Consider the following 18,991-nt stretch of genomic DNA (forward strand, 5'->3'; position numbering starts at 1 on the left):
GGCCCCTCCGGCGGTTTATAAGCAGCTTGCGCCTAAATTGCTGCGCGCTGGGCAGCTGCTGCAAGACGGAACCGTCCCTTGGTGCTGCTACTCCGCTGTTTTCATTTTTTATTTTTGTAACCCAGCGCAAGAGTTTTCGCCGCTCCTCCACCCCGGAGGTAGGACCCGTCTTTGCAAAAAAAGATAAGGGGGGAAAAAGGAAGCGCGGACAAGACTGCATCCAAGATGAAGGCGTCTTTTGCAATCCTGCTGGCCGCCTGTCTCTGCGTGCAAAGAGGTGAGGCCTTTATATTTTCACGAGACAGGACGCGTTTAGGGTTTCTGACCCCCCCCCCAATACAAAATTAACTTTTTCTCCCCCCGTCTCCCCGCCCAATATCAATTTAGGTTATTTTTAAGGATGCCCGTTAGCTGCTAGCTTTTATCTCTGCAAAGCGAGGGGGAGGATAGCCTGCTTTTGCGGCTGCCCTGCGTCTGGTTTGCAAAAATGGGCGTTGCAGGGGCTCTTTCCGCGTTAAAAGAGCGCAACGTAAGCCGCGATCCTAAACCTCTGGGAGGAAGCGCCGCTGGATTGAACAGGCATTTTTTCTGGGTAGGCGTGGCTTAGGGTTGCGCTCAATCCTAAGGGTGCCGCCCTGACCCCGTTTGCCTGGGATTGCCTTGCGGTTCTGTGCACGCGTTAAATGAGAAAGGAGGCCCACCGGGCACACCCGGGTCTGCTTTCGAGTCAATGTGCGCTTCATACAGTGTGGCGTAGTGGTTAGAGTGGTGGGTTAGGATCCTGGAGACCGGAGTTGGGGAGGAAGGGTGGGATGCGGATTGGGCCGGAAGCCCAAAGATCAGGCAGGAAAAGCCCCCTCTGACGTCAGACAGGACTATCTGTGGTGATGAGCAGGGAGGCACTCAGCACATGCTCAGAGACGTTCTCGGTACAAGGGCTTTGCAAGAGTCGGGGGAGGGGCGGCTGCTGGGAATGGTACCCCCCCCAAAAAAAAACCCCCCAATGGCACTCCTGGTATGTCATTTTTGTATGGAGATGGAGAAGGCGCTGAGTTAATTTTAATCTCATGTATTCTTTTGAAACATACAGAATTTAAAAGTATGGATGTGAGTTTTTCTTGATTTTATTGCTTTATCTTTCTGTAAACTCTTGCATGCATGGGAGCAGGGCCGGGAAGAGAAGGTGGCAACCCCTACAGAGTGCCAAAAAAATTCATGGGGGAAGGGGAAGCAGTCCACGAGGTCTTTCCCATCCCCTTTGTCTGAGGGTCTGGAGCTTTGCCAGGGACTCTTGCAAGCCTCTTGCAAAAAACTCCGGGTTTTGTGGTCGCTCCCATTGTGCTGCTGTGGAATTTTTCTGGCATGATGTAAAAGCTGGGATGGTATGGAATGGGAAGGAATGCCCTCCAGCTGTTTTCGGACTACAACTCCCATGATCCCTAGCTAACAGGACCAGTGGTCAGGAATGCTGGGAATTGTAGTCTGTCATTTGAATTAAATGGATGTGCCAGAGATGTATCAGAGGAATATTTTAGAGCGGAAACATTTATGGTTTTTTCTTCTTCTTCCGGAAATGCCAGTTCCAGGATTCTGTGGCTCAGTGCCTGTCCCAGCTAGTCCTTTGCGATGGGTAAAATCCTTTTTGGGCTGCTGGCACCATCCCTTTCTCTCTCAGTGACTATCCCTTACCCATCCCCCAAGTGATTTATTCCCTATTCAAAACAGCATTGTAAAAAACCCAGAGAGCATGAAAACCAAGCTTGCCTGTACATGCCAGAAGCTCTGACCTGCCTTTTCCTGCTGTTAAAAACCTTTTGCATTCGAATAACCCAATTACCTGTAGTCCTACAGTCATTCTGGTCCTTCCTGGCGGAGAGGATATGGATGGCTAGCAGTAGCCACTATGGCTTACCTGCTTGAAGGTTTTTCCACAGGCAACTTCTTGGCCACTGTGAGAACAGAATCCTGGAGTCCAGGAGGGGGCAATGGCCGGATCCAGCAGGCTCTGCTTACATTCTTACACTCCGTAATTGAATGAACAGCTGCAGAGTTGTATCTCAAGAGGAATCGGGTTCCTCTGGCGAACAATGGAAGTATTCTGTATTTATTTTATTTTCAGGTCCTGGCAAGCCTGCCTCTCTCGGTTTACACGGAAGGCAGAAGAGGCCTTTTGGAAACTGCATTCCTTAACTAGGCAAAGAGGATGAAGATGGGGATCCAGCTATTTATTGGGGGAGATTACCTACCATCAGGGACGCAGGTGGCGCTGTGGGTTAAACCACAGAGCCTAGGACTTGCCGAGCAGAAGGTCGACGGTTCGAATCCCTGCAACGGGGTGAGCTCCCGTTGCTCGGTCCCTGCTCCTGCCAACCTAGCAGTTTGAAAGCACATCAAAGTGCAAGTAGATAAATAGGTACCACTCCAGCGGGAAGGTAAATGGCGCTTCCGTGTGCTGCTCTGGTTCGCCAGAAGTGGCTTAGTCATGCTGGCCACATGACCCGGAAGCTGTATGCCGGCTCCCTCGGCCAGTAAAGCGAGATGAGCGCTGCAACCCCAGAGTTGGTCACGACTGGACCTAATGGTCAGGGGTCCCTTTACCTTCATTTACCTACCATCACTTACCTGCTTATTGAGGAACGCCAGGTTCCCTATGACATTAGTTTGAGATTAAGACCAACCGTTCCTTCCAAGGGTGCCCAGAGCTTCAGGTCTCTTAATTTTGATCTGTGATTAGGAAAGTGATTCACAGATGGTATTTAAATCTTGAGTAGGCTTGCAAAAAGGAACCATGGAAAGATAAGAAGGGAAGTCATTGATATATTGAGGATGTAAAAAGAGTAGTTTTTATTGTAAAACTGTGTGTGTGTGTGTGTGTGTGTGTGAGAGAGAGAGAGAGAGAGAGAGAGAGAGAAAGTGAAACAAGAGGAAAGCACTGGTGTGTAAAGAACGTCAGAACTTGATGGCGCATGGGGCGTAGTTTTGGACTCCAGTCACATGCCGCACACCTTCTTCTCCTGAGACAGTTTAGCAGAACTGTGAGGAAATAAAGGGGAAATATAATAGTTTACCGGGACACGGGTGGCGCTGTGGGTTAAACCACAGAGCCTAGGACTTGCCTATCAGAAGGTCGGCTGTTTGAATCCCCGCAATGGAGTGAGCTCCCGTTGCTCGGTCCCTGCTCCTGCCCACCTAGCAGTTCAAAAGCACGTCAAAGTGCAAGTAGATAAATAGGTACTGCTCTGGCAGGAAGATAAACGGTGTTTCTGTACGCTGCTCTGGTTCGCCAGAAGCGGCTTAGTCATGCTGGCCACAAGACCCGGAAGCTGTATGCCGGCTTCCTCGGCCAGTAAAGTGAGATGAGCGCCGCAACCCCAGAGTCCTCCGCGACTGGACCTAATGGTCTGGGGTCCCGTTGTTGTTGTTTAGTTGTTTAGTCGTGTCCGACTCTTCGTGACCCCATGGACCAGAGCATGCCAGGAGCTCCTGTCTTCCACTGCCTCCTGGAGTTTGGTCATACTCATGTTGGCAGCTTCGAGAACACTGTCCAACCATCTCGTCCTCTGTCGTCCCTTCTCCTTGTGCCCTCCATCTTTCCCAACATCAGGGTCTTTTCCAGGGAGTCTTCTCTTCTCCTGAGGTGGCCAAAGAATTGGAGCCTCAGCTTCAGGATCTGTCCTTCCAGTGAGCACTCAGGGCTGATTTCCTTCAGAATGGATAGGTTTGATCTTCTTGCAGTCCATGGGACTCTCCAGAGTCTCCTCCAGCACCAGAATTCAAAAGCATCAATTCTTCGACGATCAGCCTTCTTTATGGTCCAGCTCTCACTTCCATACATCACTACTGGGAAAACCATAGCTTTAACTATACGGACCTTTGCTGGCAAGGTGATGTCTTTACCTTTATAATCGTTTACTAGATGGGGGTGGAAAAGACAGAAGCAACACCTGAGCTGCCTGCCAGATGTTGCTGAAATTCCTCTCATCATCCCTGCCCATGCTTGCAGTCTACAGTATCTGGGGGGCACCAGGTTGCCAAAGCCTGGTACCTATATTCTCTGTCTACCTGGTCCAGCCACTCCATTCTGCCCCCCCTCCAAGTCTCTCAACTTTCCATACCATTGAGTTACTAATGGGGTGGTTTGGCGGGGGTTCCCCCCTCCCCTTACCTTTGTTTCCCCACTGCAGATTTTTGCCACCACAGTAGAAGGTCTAGGGCAGGGGTCAGCAACTTTTTCCAGCCATGGGCTGGTCCACTGTCCCTCAGACCATGTGGGGGGCCGGACTATATTTTTTTGGGGGAAATGAACAAATTCCTATACCCCACAAATAACCCAGAGATGCATTTTAAATAAAAGCACACATTCTACTCGTGTAAAAACACTTCCCGGACCGTCCGCAGGCCGGATTGAGAAGGCGATTGGGCCGGATCCAGCCCCCAGCCCTTAGTTTGCCTACCCCTGGTTTAGAGGCAGGGCATCTGCCTTGAATGCAGAAGGCCTCAGGTGCAATTCTTGACATTTCCAGCTGGTGTGGGAGAAACAGGTGACAAACGCCGGCACCCTGTCTAACTCTTGTGCGCAACATCACCAACACTTCGTTTGATCAAACTTACCTTTGTTGATATCTACAGGAGCCTGGCTAAAGAACTTTAAAGACTGAATCTTCCTTTTGGACACAATTTGAATGAGTTTTCTGTTTGTGGCTTCTGTAGTATCATAGAATCCTAGAGTTGGAAGAGACCACAAGGGCCATCGAGTCCAACCCCCTGCCAAGCAGGAAACACCATCAGAGCACTCCTGACATATGGTTGTCAAGCCTCTGCTTAAAGACCTCCAAAGAAGGAGACTCCACCACACTCCTTGGCAGCAAATTCCACTGTCAAACAGCTCTTACTGTCAGGAAGTTCTTCCTAATGTTTAGGTGGAATCTTCTTTCTTGTAGTTTGGATCCATTGCTCCGTGTCCGCTTCTCTGGAGCAGCAGAAAACAACCTTTCTCCCTCCTCTATGTGACATCCTTTTATATATTTGAACATGGCTATCATATCACCCCTTAACCTCCTCTTCTCCAGGCTAAACATGCCCAGCTCCCTTAGCCGTTCCTCATAAGGCATCGTTTCCAGGCCTTTGACCATTTTGGTTGCCCTCCTCTGGACACGTTCCAGTTTGTCAGTGGCCTTCTTGAACTGTGGTGCCCAGAACTGGACACAGTACTCCAGGTGAGGTCTGACCAGAGCAGAATACAGTGGCACTATTACTTCCCTTGATCTAGATGCTATACTCCTATTGATGCAGCCCAGAATTGCATTGGCTTTTTTAGCTGCCGCGTCACACTGTTGGCTCATGTCAAGTTTGTGGTCAACCAAGACTCCTAGATCCTTTTCACATGTACTGTAGTAGATCTTGTACACAGCGCTCTCAATTTTTGGATTATTAATATAAGATTTGGAACGTAGAATGGTTTGGTAGCGTTTTGTGTGCCGCTTATGTGCTGCTTACTTTACACTGGTCTACCCCTGGTCTAGGGCACCATTTTTCACCCCAAAGGAAACGGTTGTTATTGTTCATTTCTATGCCAGATTTTAAAGGGGGGGGAAAATCTCAAAAGTAGTTTGCATTACATTAAAACATCAAACCTAGAATAAAACTCAAGATTCAAGGAAAATATTTCAGTGGCATTTCCCCCCCCCCCCCCATTTTTATCTACCTACTTAATTTATAGAGCTGCCCCTTGGGAGACATAATCTCGGAAGCCAGTGTGGTGTAGTGGTTAGCGTGTTGGACTAGGAGCTGGGAGATCAGGGTTCAAATCCTTGCTCGACCATGAAGCTCACTGGGTGACCTTGGAGTGAGTCACAGCCTCCTCACTTTCCTCGCAGGGTCGTTGTTGGATTAAGTGGGAAAGGGGTGAACTATGTACTCCTTGGAGATAAATGCAGTGAATAAGCTCTTCTTACCTGCCTAAGAAAACTGGAGGGACCAGCCACAATTGGACCCACACCAGTTGCAAAATACACCTGGCTAATTTTGAACACAGCTTCTGTGTCAGTGGTGTATTTCTGGTGATATACCTTGGCAATCAGGGTGGGTAAAAATCAAATGATTTTAAAAAATAAATAAATTGGATTTTTCCTAATTTAAATTGGATTTTTAAAATAAAATGCTTTTGGAGGAAAAATCTTTCTAAAGATAGTTTTCTATTTAAGTTACATTGTAGTCCAAAGGCTGTTCATTAGGAAATAAGGATTTGTTTTAAGTTTTTCAAGTGTGCTAAAACTCTTGTTTATTTTTAATTGTTTAACCACATCAGTTAACAAACGTGGATACGATAATGTTATTGTTTTAGTTAAATAAACTGTTTAGATGCTTATTAAGGAAATGATTATTTTTCTCCTTCCAATAAAGCACAGCAGAAAAGTTGTCCAAATGCAAAGTTAACTTATTAAACCTCACAATAATTTCCTAGTTATCTGTCTATGTATTTATAATAGTATAACCAAATCAGTAATTTTTGATAGAACTGTAAAAACTACTCTGAAAATTTATTCTTCCAAAAACAAAACCTTCATCTGGTTGTAAATATTAAAATGATACCAGCAAGAATGAGTCTTTCTGTAAAAAAATAATAATGATTTAAATCAAGTCTTACAGACTAGTGATTTAAATCAATTTGATTTAAATCAAATCCACTCTGGCTGGAAGGGGAAGTTAAAAAGGTGTATAAACGTCAAAACAGTTGAGTGGGTTGTGGGTTGAGTGAAAGCACCTATAGCAGACATAGGCAAACCAGATGTTTTGGGACTACAACTCCCATCATCCCTAGCTAGCAGGACCAGTGGTCAGGGATGATGGGATTTGTAGTCCCAAACATCTGGAGGGCCAGAGTTTGCCTGTGCCTGGCCTACAGTTTCATCGTGGGTTTGCTTACTCAGGCGTAAGCCCTGGCAACAAGAGGATATGGCTGAGTTGGAAGCGGGAAACTGTTGCGTCTAATTTCGGGGACGGTTTTAACTGTTTTTCAGCTTCGTCGCTGGTGTGCTGGTACTGCGAAGGCGCGGAATCGAACTGGGGCTGCTGGAGGTGGCAGATTTGCTCTGATTCAGAAACCTCTTGTGCTACCGTCTACGTTGGTGCAGGACTGGGTAGGTATATTTTAAACTAGGGGCACAAGGGTTGCTTTACCAGGCAAGGAGATTCTTGGGTTAATAGGCTGTGGGGTTTTCTGTTTTTTGCTACAATCAGTCTTCATCACTTGATGGATAGGCAAGTCTCTCCCGATGGAGACCACAAGCCCATCTAGTCTGGGATCGGGGTCTTGGTTTATTTTGGCTGGCATGGGTCAACCTGTCAAGCCCAAGGGACGCAGGTCTAAACCACGGAGCCACTTGGGCTTCCTGATCAGAAGGTCGGCGGTTCGAGTCCCCACGATGGAGTGAGCTCCCGTTGCTGTGTCCCAGCTCCTGCCAACCTAGCAGTTTGAAAGCACACCAGTGCGAGTAGATAAATAGGTATCACTGCAGAGGGAAGGTAAACTGCATTTCCGTGCGCTCTGGTTTAAGCCACAGTGACCCATTGTGCCAGAAGCGATTTAATCCTGCCAGCCACATGACCTGGAAAGCTGTCTGTGGACAAACGCCGGCTCCCTCGGCCTGAAAGCAAGATTAGCACCGCAACCCCATAGTCACATCTGACTGGACTTAACCGTCCAGGGGTCCTTTACCTTTTACCTGTCAAGTACCCCACATGTTATGGGTTGACAGTTTGAGCGGGGTTCAGCCTGTGTCAGAAACTCAGATATACACTCTAGTAGCCAAATGGCACCTTATACCTGGGGTACGGTTGCCACAATGGAATGTCTAGGTGCCACCTTTTCACAATGAAGCTTCTTCTTCTTCTTCTTAAAAGCTTCCCTTTTAGACCTACATTGGCTCCCTTTAAGGCCGTTTAGGGCTTTAAAGGTCAGCACCAACACTTTGAATTGTGCTCAGAAACATACTGGGAGCCAATGTAGGTCTGTCAAGACCGGTGTTATGTGGTCTCGGCGGCCACTCCCAGTCACCAGTCTAGCTGCCGCGTTCTGGATTAGTTGTAGTTTCCGGGTCACCTTCAAAGGTAGCCCCACACAGAGCGCATTGCAGTAGTCCAAGCGGGAGATAACCAGAGCATGCACCACTCTGGCGAGGCAGTCCGCAGGCAGATAGGGTCTCAGCCTGCGTACCAGATGGAGCTGGTAAACAGCTGCCCTGGACACAGATTTGACCTGTGCCTCCATGGACAGCTGTGAGTCCAAAATGACTCCCAGGCTGCGCACCTGGTCCTTCCCTGTGGGACGCCCTCCCACCAGATGTCAAAGAGAACAACAACTACCAGGCTTTTAGAAGACATCTGAAGGCAGCCCTGTTTCGGGAAGCTTTTAATGTTTGATGTATTATAGTATTTTAATATTCTTTTGGAAGCCGCCCAGAGTGGCCGGGGAAGCCCAGCCAGATGGGCGGGGTATAAATAATAAATTATTATTATTATTATTATTATTATTATTATTATTCCCTAAACAGGGCCGCCTTCAGTTGTCTTTTAAAAGTAAAATAGTTGTTTATTGCCTTGACATCAACTGGGAGGGCGTTCCACAGGGCAGGCGCCACCACCGAGAAGGCCCTCTGCCTGGTTCCCTGTAGCTTTGCTTCTCGCAGTGAGGGAACCGCCAGAAGGCCCTCGGAGCTGGACCTCATGACCCGGAAGCTGTACGCCGGCTCCCTTGGCCAATAAAGCGAGATGAGCGCCGCAACCCCAGAGTCGGTCACGACTGGACCTAATGGTCAGGGGATCTCTTTACCTTTACCTTTATCCTATCTCCTCCCATTCTCCTCTTTTCCAGGCTAAACATACCCGGCTCCTACAACCGTTCCTCATAAGGCTTAGATTCCAGACCCTTCATAATCTTAGTCACCCTCCTCTGCACACCTTCCCGCTTGTCAATGTCCTCCTCAAATTGTGGCACCCAGAACTGGACCCAGGACTCCATAGAATCATAGAATCATAGAGTTGGAAGAGACCACAAGGGCCATTGAGTCCAACCCCCTGCCAAGCAGGAAACACCATCAGAGCACTCCTGGCTTATGGTTGTCAAGCCTCTGCTTAAAGACCTCCAAAGAAGGAGACTCCACCACACTCCTTGGCAGCAAATTCCACTGTCAAACAGCTCTTACTGTCAGGAAGTTCTTCCTAATGTTTAGGTGGAATCTTCTTTCTTGTAGTTTGGATCCATTGCTCCGTGTCCGCTTCTCTGGAGCAGCAGAAAACAACCTTTCTCCCTCCTCTATGTGACATCCTTTTATATATTGGAACATGGCTATCATATCACCCCTTAACCTCCTCTTCTCCAGGCTAAACATGCCCAGCTCCCTTAGCCGTTCCTCATAAGGCATCGTTTCCAGGCCTTTGACCATTTTGGTTGCCCTCCTCTGGACACGTTCCAGTTTGTCAATGTCCTTCTTGAACTGTGGTGCCCAGAACTGGACACAGTACTCCAGGTGTGGTCTGTCCAAGACAAAATAGAGTGGGACTGTGACGTCCCTTGATCTAGACACTAGGCTTCTATTGATGCAGTCTAGGATAGCGCTAACTTTTTTTTGCTGCTGCATCACACTGCTGACTCATGTTAGGCTTGTGGTCCACCAAAAACCCTAGATCCTTTTCACATGCACTGCTAGTAAGCCAAGTGCCCTCCATCTTATATTAGTGCAGCTGGTTCTTCCTGCCTAAGCGCAGAACCTGGCATTTGTCCCTATTGAAATTTGTTTTATTGGTTACGGCGCAGCTATCTAATCTTGAATCCCAATTAGGTCCTCCCTGCCATTAGTTACCCCACCCAGTTTGCTGCCTCTCCTGGTACGTCCCACGGAGGACCTTACGGTCTTCAAACAAAAACATCTTGGAGGTCCCGGGCCACAGGGAGGTTAGGCTGGCCTCAACCAGAGCCAGGGCTTTTTCGGCCGTGGCCCCTATCTGGTGGAACACTCTGTCACAAGAGACTAGGGCCCTGCAGGACTTGACATCTTTCCGCAGGGCCTGCAAGACAGAGCTGTTCCACCAGGCCTTTGCCCAAGGCACAGTCTGACCCCCTCCTTTGGCAATCCTCACAGAACTCTAGCCCAATGGTTGCCATTAATTTGATTCTGAATTGATTTTAGAATGAATTGATTTTAGAATGCATTTCAATTAATTGATTGTGATTTTATGTAAACTGTGTTACTTTTACTGTTAGCCGCTCTGAGCCCGGCTCGGCTGGGGAGGGTGCGATATAAATAAAATATTATTATTATTATTTATTATCATTACTGATGGGCATCCTCTGTTGACTCGATTCCTTCCTTCCAGCTGGTTATTCGTCGCAGTCCATCACCAAAGGCTGTGTTCCGGTTTGCCCACAAATGGGGGTCAACCTTGGCTTTGTAGCCACGTCCGTCAGCTGCTGTTCGTCTTTCTTATGCAACATCAACGGAGCCAGCAGCGTCAAAACAAACCACCTGATATTGGCTGCTGGGATCGCCGCCAGCTTCTTCTACCTCTTTGGACCCAGGCTGTGATTTTTTGAGAAATATTTGCACGCAGAAGGAGTCTGCTCAGCCTTCTCCACCGAGAAGCCTGAAAATAATGTGTTTTTCAATGGCATATAATTCCATTGCTTTTTAACCCAATGAATCTGTGTCTCTGCACTTTGTATTGGTCTTAAGAGGAGAGAGACCTTTTCACTTCTCATTTTTGGGGGTGGGGGGAGGGGGAATGAGATGTTTTGTATGGCAACACTGCCCCCCTGAGGCTGCTGGGATTTTTGCACACCCTGGTGAGGAGCTGGCAGCTTGTTGGGGAAATAATTTTGCACGATATAGAAGCCAAAAACTCTGCTGAACAAAACATTCCTAATCCCCATGGGGGGCTTTAAACAGGGGCCTTAAACTGTGTTTTCCGCTTGATGGCTCACCGGGAGGCAAAATCGACTGGGGGTGGGGGAAACCCCTCGGATGAAATCTTTTTCTTTTTCTATATTCTGAATTTGGATCCAGTTTTTTGCTTGTCACATTTCACATAAAGAGCAATGTGACATGCATGAAGTGTTTGGATTCGGAGCAGGGATTTGGTTTTTTTGTTTTGCCTGTTAAAAATTTACATTAAAAAGTGAACACTGTCTAGACAATTTTGCAAGCTTTGTGGGTTTTCAACACCCGGTTCACTTGTGCTTTCTGAACTTTAATAAATACATTTTGGTTTTTACCTTACTTCATTTCCCCCCTTCTGTTTTCCTGTCACAACATGCCTCCAGTTGCATGTCGTGTGTTTTCCTGAAATAACTTACATTATTAATTACTCACCTTTAGGTTCCAGGGTGGATTACAACATTAATGTACGGTTTTGAAAACCATCACAAAAATAAGTTTGGTCCTAAAAATAATACACCTCAAGTGTCAAAAGCCATTATCTCCCACATTTCATATAACCAGAATTGTAGAGTTGGAACAGGCAGGCAGCAAGGATCCTCTGCTCAAACTCCCTGCCATGAAGGAATCTCAGCTAGATCGTTAGGAAGAACTTCGAAATCACGGTCTGGCAATATCTTAGGACCAACCAAATGTCACAACTTGGTTGCCAGCTATTGCCTTGTCCAGTTTGTGTGAGAGAGAGAGAAAGAGGGAGGGAAAGCTACATGCTGAAGTCAGCCTTACAATCAAGATTTGTCCACTGTAGAGCAGATTGTTTCAGTTCTTTAAAAAAGAGTACTAGAAACATGCATTTTAGCTGTAGTGCAATGAAGGAAGCAGGGCTAGTTTTGTGCTCACTTGCAACCATTTTGAGTTGGAAGTAGAACAGGGGTCGGCAACCTAAGGCCCCATTGGCCAGTAGCGGCCATTTTAATAATGGCTTTTTATTATACTTTTTCATGTACAGTTCCCGAGAACTCTTTTGATGTTTTCTTTATGAGGAAGCGGCTTGGAGAACCTTTGTTGTTTAGTCGGATAGTCGTGTCCGACTCTTCGTGACCCCGTGGACCAGAGCACGCCAGGCACTCCTGTCTACAAAAGTAAATAAATATAACCTATCGGTGTTTGAGGAGATAACAGAAATCACTGGGTTAAGGCTGACCAAAAGTCCAGAGGTCGTATTACTATCAATTTATGATGGGTGTGGAAGGTTCGCAGGCTACGAAGGACTTGCTCCCAAATTTATTGACAGCTGCACGAAGTATTATAAGCCAGGAATTGGAAGGGGCAAGAAGAATATAAAATGGAAGAATGGTATAAAGAGGTGTGGGGTATAGCTATTAATGATAAATTAACATGTGCCATTAAGGTAAGACGGGGAATATGCAGGAGAAGTGATTTTGAGGAGATAATGGAGAATGTTTGTAGAATTTTGTACTGTTAAAAACGGAAAGGCGTCAAACCATCGCAAGAGGTGTTGAAATTTTGGGAGGTTGGGTAGTTCCAATGGAATGGTCTCAGTGGTGGGGTGCACATTTTTATTCTTTCTTTATGATGATTTGTCAAAATAAATAAAAACAGAATCTATCGGGGATCTTTTCCTCTGACGTTTCCTCACTGAGGTCAGCTGCCTCCTGACAACATTTGTTCCAAACATTCCACCAACTATAGTTCCGTCTCCATTGTGACACTTGTGCTTCTCCCCCTGTGCCTCAGCATCTTGCAATGATGGCAGGAGGGTATTCCCCTTGCGCTTTCATTGTCCAGGATGCTAAAACGCAGACATAGTTGGAACAGGCAGAGCTTTTCTTACTGTCCCCCCGGTTCCAGCAGGACGTTAGCTGCCGAGTCCTGTTCCAGGGCGTGTTGGCGGTGGCTGTCTTCAGAAAAGACACGGCTGACTGACAGGTAAGAGGGCTGGGGTGGGAGCAGAGGCAATCCTGGCAGGATTTCAACCTGTCTGTAGGTTGATCTCTGGCTACCCATTTTAATATATTTGTTGTTTAGTCGTTTAGTCATGTCCGACTCTTTGTGGCCCCATGGACCAGAGCACGCCAGGCACTCCTGTCTTCCACTGCCTCCCGCAGTTTGGCCAAACTCATGCTGGTAGCTTCAAGAACACTGTCCAACCATCTCGTCCTCTGGCGTCCCCTTCTCCTTGTGCCCTCCATCTTTCCCAACATCAGGGTCTTTTCCAGGGATTCTTCTCATGAGGTGGCCAAAGTCTTGGAGCCTCAGCTTCAGGATCTGTCCTTCCAATGAGCACTCAGGGCTGATTCCCTTCAGAATGGAGAGGTTTGATCTTGCAGTCCATGGGACTCTCAAGAGTCTCCCTCCAGCACCATAATTCAAAAGCATGAATTCTTCGGCGATCAGCCTTTTTTATGGTCCAGCTTTCACTTCCATACATCACTACTGGGAAAACCATAGCTTTTACTATATGGACCTTTGTTGGCAAGGTGATGTCTCAACTTTTAATATTATAATATTATAATATTATATACCAACTTTTTTGTTATTGGAACTTGTAGTCTACCTTCAATCCAATTGTCACAGCAGCTTAGAACTCTGGCTTCCTGGAGCATTTCTGTTAAAACTGGAGGCACAGCATAGCCATCTTAGCTGGTGGCTATTGAAAGCCTTCTCTTCCACGATTTTGTCCAATCCTCTTTGAAAGCTGTCCTAGTGGGTGTGCTCCAGTGGCAGGGAGTTCCATAGTTTAAGCCATTTTCTTTTTCCTGCCCTGAATCTTCTAAACATGCAGCTTCACTGGATGTCTTCAAGAGAGCGAGAAGAACTTTTCTCTTTCCACAAGAGAGTGATTTTGTAAAGGAATAAAATTCTGCGTAATTTTTGTAAAGGAATACTTCTGAATATTAAAGGAAGATTCTGTAGCAGAATTTGTCCCTGTGAAGAACTCTCCAAAGGGACCACTAGGTGGGGTTGTTGTTTGACTAAAAGGTAGTTTTCGGGCATCCACTGTTAATTCAGAATATGCAATTGTCTGTTCCCACTTCTTATGCGCTGACTCTGCCCAGGGATTGGCAGGGAGACTTAGAAGTAGGGGCTTGATGGAAATATCCACCCCTTTTGGTGTCTGCAGCAACTGGTAATCTCCAATAAAAATTATTGTGATGCATTAGAAGCAGGAAAACAGCCAGGGGGGTGGTCAGACTTTTGAATGACAAGGGAATTTAAGGTGTGCTAAAAGAGGGAACGCGGGTGGTGCTGTGGGTTAAACCACAGAGCCTAGGACTTGCCAATCAGAAGGTCGGCAGTTCGAAACCCCGCGACGGGGTGAGCTCCTGTTGCTCGGTCCCTGCTCCTGCCAACCTAGCAGTTTGAAAGCACACCAGCGCAAGTAGATAAATAGGTACCGTTCCGGCGGGGAAGTAAACAGTGTTTCCGTGCGCTGCTCTGGTTCGCCAGAAGCGGCTTAGTCATGCTGGCCACAAGACCCGGAAGCTGTACGTCGGCTCCCTTGGCCAATAAAGCGAGATGAGCGCCACAACCCCAGAGTCGGTCACGACTGGACCTAAAGGTCAGGGGTCCCTTTACCTTTAAAAGAGGGAAAGGGGGATTGCAAAGAAACTGAATCTGCATAATAAGAACAGACAAAACGAAGCAGCAACATCGTGATACAGCGTTCACCTGCAGTGATGAAGGCAACGCTTCTGTGGGAATGTTCAGGGTGGCAGGAGAGGATATATTGTTTATTAATATCCTTCCTAACTTATGCTAGCAAGTTCCTTTACTTAGTAGAGTTTACACGCCCCTTTTACATTCACAGCAGATAGCTGGTTGCAGGCTCGTGTGAGCCTCTCACAATTATACAATTCAGTCTGTCTCCGATTGAATTGTACGTTCCTGGTAAGTTCCCTTGAATCCCTCTTAAAAGAATAAATACATCACAATCTTATTCTAAGTCAGTAAAAGAAGTTTACTTACATCAGATCACAGTTGGATTCCGGAAGGCAGATTTAGTTAGAAATATGTACATGTGGATCTACTCCATGTGGGGGAATAATCCCAGTGCTTCTGCTAGCTGAGATCTAGCAGAGCAGTCCTAGCTAAAAACTGGTCAAACGAAGAAGGAAGTCAAAAAGAGGGAGATGTGCTGCATGACTCGTCCTTTTGTTACCTGGACAGGTTAGGTCATGCCCACCTTTTATCACATGCAAAAGGAAGGATGCTCCAGCCAGGAGGAACAGGAAGTTTCAAATGGTGGGACCAAACATTCCGTCGCATGTCTTCTCTAGCATTACAAGGAATGTTGGACTTGACTGCCTCTCATGGATCACATCCCACAGCTTCTGAATCTCTGTTGATGGAGGGTGGGGGTGGAGTAGAAGTAGGGAGAGAGCACTTTTGCATTGTTGGGCTTCCCAAGGGCCCCCGGTTGACACTGCGAGACGTGATAAGCCTTTGGTCTGATGGTAGAATTAGACCCAGGTCCCATCTGGCTCAGCATCCTGGTCTCGGCAGAATGTTTTTAAATGTTACCATCTCCTTTCGCATTCCAACCGCCCTGGCTGCATGAATCACAAAGGAGAGAACTGTGTACAGTCGTACCTCGGGTTAAGTACTTAATTTGTTCATGAGGTCCGTTCTTAACCTGAAACTGTTCTTAACCTGAAGCACCACTATAGCTAATGGGGCCTCCTGCTGCCGCCGGAGCACGATTTCTGTTCTCATCCTGAAGCAAAGTTCTTAACCTGAAGCACTATTTCTGGGTTAGCGGAGTCTGTAACCTGAAGCGTATGTAACCCGAGGTACCACTGTACAGTCGTAGCTTGGATTCCGACACCTTGCGAGTTGAACATTTTGGCTCCTGAACTGCGCAAACCCGGAAGCGAGTGTTCCGGTTTGTGAACGTTCTTTGGAACCCGAACATCTGGCCCTGCTTCTGACTGGCTGCAGGAGCTTCCCGCAGCCAATCAGAAACCGTGCCTTGGTTTCCCACCGTTTTGGAAGTTGAACGGACTTCCGGAACAGATTCCGTTCAACTTCTAATGTACCACTGTACAGTCATACCTCTTGTTACGTTTGCTTCAGGTTAAATCTTTTCAGGTTGCGTCCCGCGGAGACCTGGAAGTACCAGAAAGGGTTACTTCCGGGTTTCGCCGCTCGTGCATGTGCAGACACTAAAAATGATTTCACCTGCATGTGCAGAAGCGTCGAATCGCAACCTGCGCACGCACAGACGCGGGTTTCGTTCTGCTCATGTTGCGAACGGGGCTCTGGAACAGATCCTGTTTGCAACCAGAGGTACCACTGTATTTCCTGGCTTAATTGTTGACATGATGATTTTATGCACCAAAGGGGACTCCTCAAGGCAGGCTGCTTCATCCTAGCGGCGGAGGAAGAAACAAAATGATGAAGGTTCTACCTGTCCTACTGTTGACCACCATCTTGTGGACTAAAACAGGTGAGTCTTTGACATGACGGTCATTTGCTCCTGGAACAACCTCCTTAGCTTGGAGAGGAGAAGACTGACAGGTGAAAGGATGGCAACCTTCAAGTATCTGAAGGGCTTTTCACGTGGAAGATGGAGCAAGCTTGTTTTCTGCTGCTCCAGAGGGCAGGACCTGAATCAATGGATTCAAATTACAAGAAAGAACATTTCAACTAAGCATTGGGAAGAACTTTCTGAGGGTAAGAGCTATTCGACAGAGGGATCGACCAGCTCAGAAAGTGGTGGATGTCCATTATTGGAGATTTTTAAGGTTGGAGAAGCCATCTGTCAATAACAACAACAACAACAACAACATATTTATACCCCGCCCATCTGGCTGGGTTCCCCAACCACTCTGGGTCGCTTACAACACATATAAAAACATAGTCTAATTTCAAATGTTAAAAACCTCCCGATACAGGGCTGCATTCAGAAGTCTTCTAAAAGTCAGATAGTTGTTTTTCTCCTTGATATCTGGTGGGAGGGTGTTCCACAGGGTGGGTGCCACTACCGAGAAGTCCCTCTGTCTGGTTCACTGTAACTTGGTTTCTCACAATGAGGGAACTGCCAGAAGGCCCTCGGTGCTGGACCTCAGTGTCCGGGAAGAACGATGGGGGTGGAGACGCTCCTTCAGCTATACTGGACTGAGGCTGTTTAGGGCTTTCAAGGTCAGCACCAACACTTGGAAATGTACTGGGAGCCAATGTGGGTCTTTCAAGACTGGTATTATGTGGTCTCGGTCCAGAATTCTTTGGCCCCGATTCCTGCATTGCAGGAGGTTGGACTAGATGATCCTTGGGGGTTCCCTTCCAACTCTACAATTCTGTGATTCTTGTGGGCATCTTAGAAAGGAGCACAAGGACATGGTTTGGCCTGGCAGCCAGCCAGCCACCCATGATTGGTTGCTCAGATGCCCTCTTAAGAGACTTACTGGGGAGAAACCTGGGGATCTCTGGTTACCGTATTTTTCGCTCCATAACCTGACCATAAGACGTATCTAATTTTAGAGGAGGAAAACAAGAAACAAAATATTCTGAATGAAACAGTGGATGTATGATTCTTGTGGTTCATGCTATGGCCACAGACATGTGATTTGATGGTGAATTTGGGGTGACCCAGCGCAAAGATCCTGAGGATCCATGTGGATCTGTGCTTTGTAATCATATTTTTGCACCATTGCAGCCCCAGGAAACAGTGGATATGTGATTTTTTTTGGTGCAGGCTGTAGCCATGGACATCGTATTGTATCGTAAAACCTTTATTGGCATCGCATACAACATCCAAAACAAATCAATACAGAATTACCACTTCCCCAGTGGCACAAAACATTTACTAAAAGAAAGGAGGCATTCGCTCCATAAGACGCACAGACATTTCCCCTTACTTTCTAGGAAGAAAAAAGTGCGCCTTATGGAGCGAAAAATACGGTAGGTAGTTCCAGTACTTAGCCTGTTTCATTTGAAAGTCCTAGCGAAGACAGATTTCTCCCCCATTTTTATGGTGTGTGTTTTATTTTATTTTAAAAAGTTGCTTCTTCCTTGCAGCTTCTTCCCTGGAATGTTATACCTGCAATGAAACGAAATATTCTGGTTGTGACACTGTTGTGAACTGTTCTCAAACAGATCGCTTCTGCACGCGTTACACTGGTAAGTATGGGGAGGCTGAGTGTAGCCATTGCGCCTAGTAGCCATCAGTAGCCCTCTCCTCCATGAATTTGTCTAATTCTTTTTCAAAGCCATCCAAGTTGGTAGCCATCAGTGCTTCATGGGGAAGTGAGTTCCATAGTTTAACTATGGATGCATCAAGACGTACGTTATTTCTTTGGTCCTTAGTTTTTCAGCATTCATTTTCCCTGGATGCCCATGAATTCAAGGGTTAGGAGTGTGAGAGAAAAACTGTCTCTCTCCACTTTCTCCAGGTTATGCATTATTATGTTGCCTTTTGCTTGCTTTTTCTCGAAAGTCAATGAAACAATAAAATTATAGCTTTCTGTGGGTTAAACCACAGAGCCTAGGACTTGCCGATCAGAAGGTCGGCGGTTTGAATCCCCGTGACGGGGTAAGCTCCCCTTGCTCGGTCCCTGCTCCTGCCAACCTATCAGTTCGAGAGCATCCCAATGCAAGTAGATAAATAGGTATTGCTCTGGCGGGAAGGTAAACGGTGTTTCCGTGCGCTGCTCTGGTTCGCCAGAAGCGGCTTAGTCATGCTGGCCACATGACCCAGAAGCTGTACGCCGGCTCCCTCGGCCAATAAAGTGAGATGAGCACCGCAACCCCAGGGTCGTCCGCGACTGGACCTAATGGTCAGGGGTCCCTTTACCTTTACCTTTAACCATGGCCCTTTCCCATCCTCTCCCTTTTAGAAACAACCTCTTCCACCGGCTATGCTGTGGAGCAACGCTGCTCCAACACTTGCTTGATCGCCAAGGTTAGTTGGCCGTCGCTGTTTACTTTCACCTGCTGTCAAGAGGACAGGTGCAACGGCACAGCGAATGTAAGGTTTGGCATGCTTATGCTGGTGGTGCTGGTTGTCATCAGAGCTTTGATTTGACCAGGAACTGAGA

General features: G+C 47.0%; 1 protein-coding gene across 1 annotated transcript; it reads left to right on the top strand.

Annotated features, from left to right (window-relative positions):
* Positions 1–11,273, top strand: LOC308480922 (lymphocyte antigen 6E-like). The gene is made up of 3 exons (XM_081012916.1): positions 1–277; positions 7,020–7,139; positions 10,375–11,273. The coding sequence occupies exons 1-3, from the start codon at positions 226–228 to the stop codon at positions 10,581–10,583; spliced, it is 381 nt and encodes a 126-aa protein (XP_080869042.1). The 5' UTR covers positions 1–225; the 3' UTR covers positions 10,584–11,273.
* Positions 11,274–18,991: the final 7,718 nt, after the last annotated feature.

Source organism: Podarcis pityusensis (assembly GCF_964106645.2).
Source record: "Podarcis pityusensis genome assembly, chromosome: 7".
Lineage (NCBI taxonomy): Eukaryota > Metazoa > Chordata > Lepidosauria > Squamata > Lacertidae > Podarcis > Podarcis pityusensis.

Excerpts from the sequence above, each read along its gene's own strand:
- LOC308480922 (XM_081012916.1), top strand. The coding sequence starts at position 226 with ATGAAGGCGTCTTTTGCAATCCTGCTGGCCGCCTGTCTCTGCGTGCAA. Across the intron at positions 278-7,019 it reads CTGTCTCTGCGTGCAAAGAG|CTTCGTCGCTGGTGTGCTGG; the intron begins GTGAGGCCTTTA and ends ACTGTTTTTCAG. Across the intron at positions 7,140-10,374 it reads CTACGTTGGTGCAGGACTGG|CTGGTTATTCGTCGCAGTCC; the intron begins GTAGGTATATTT and ends CCTTCCTTCCAG.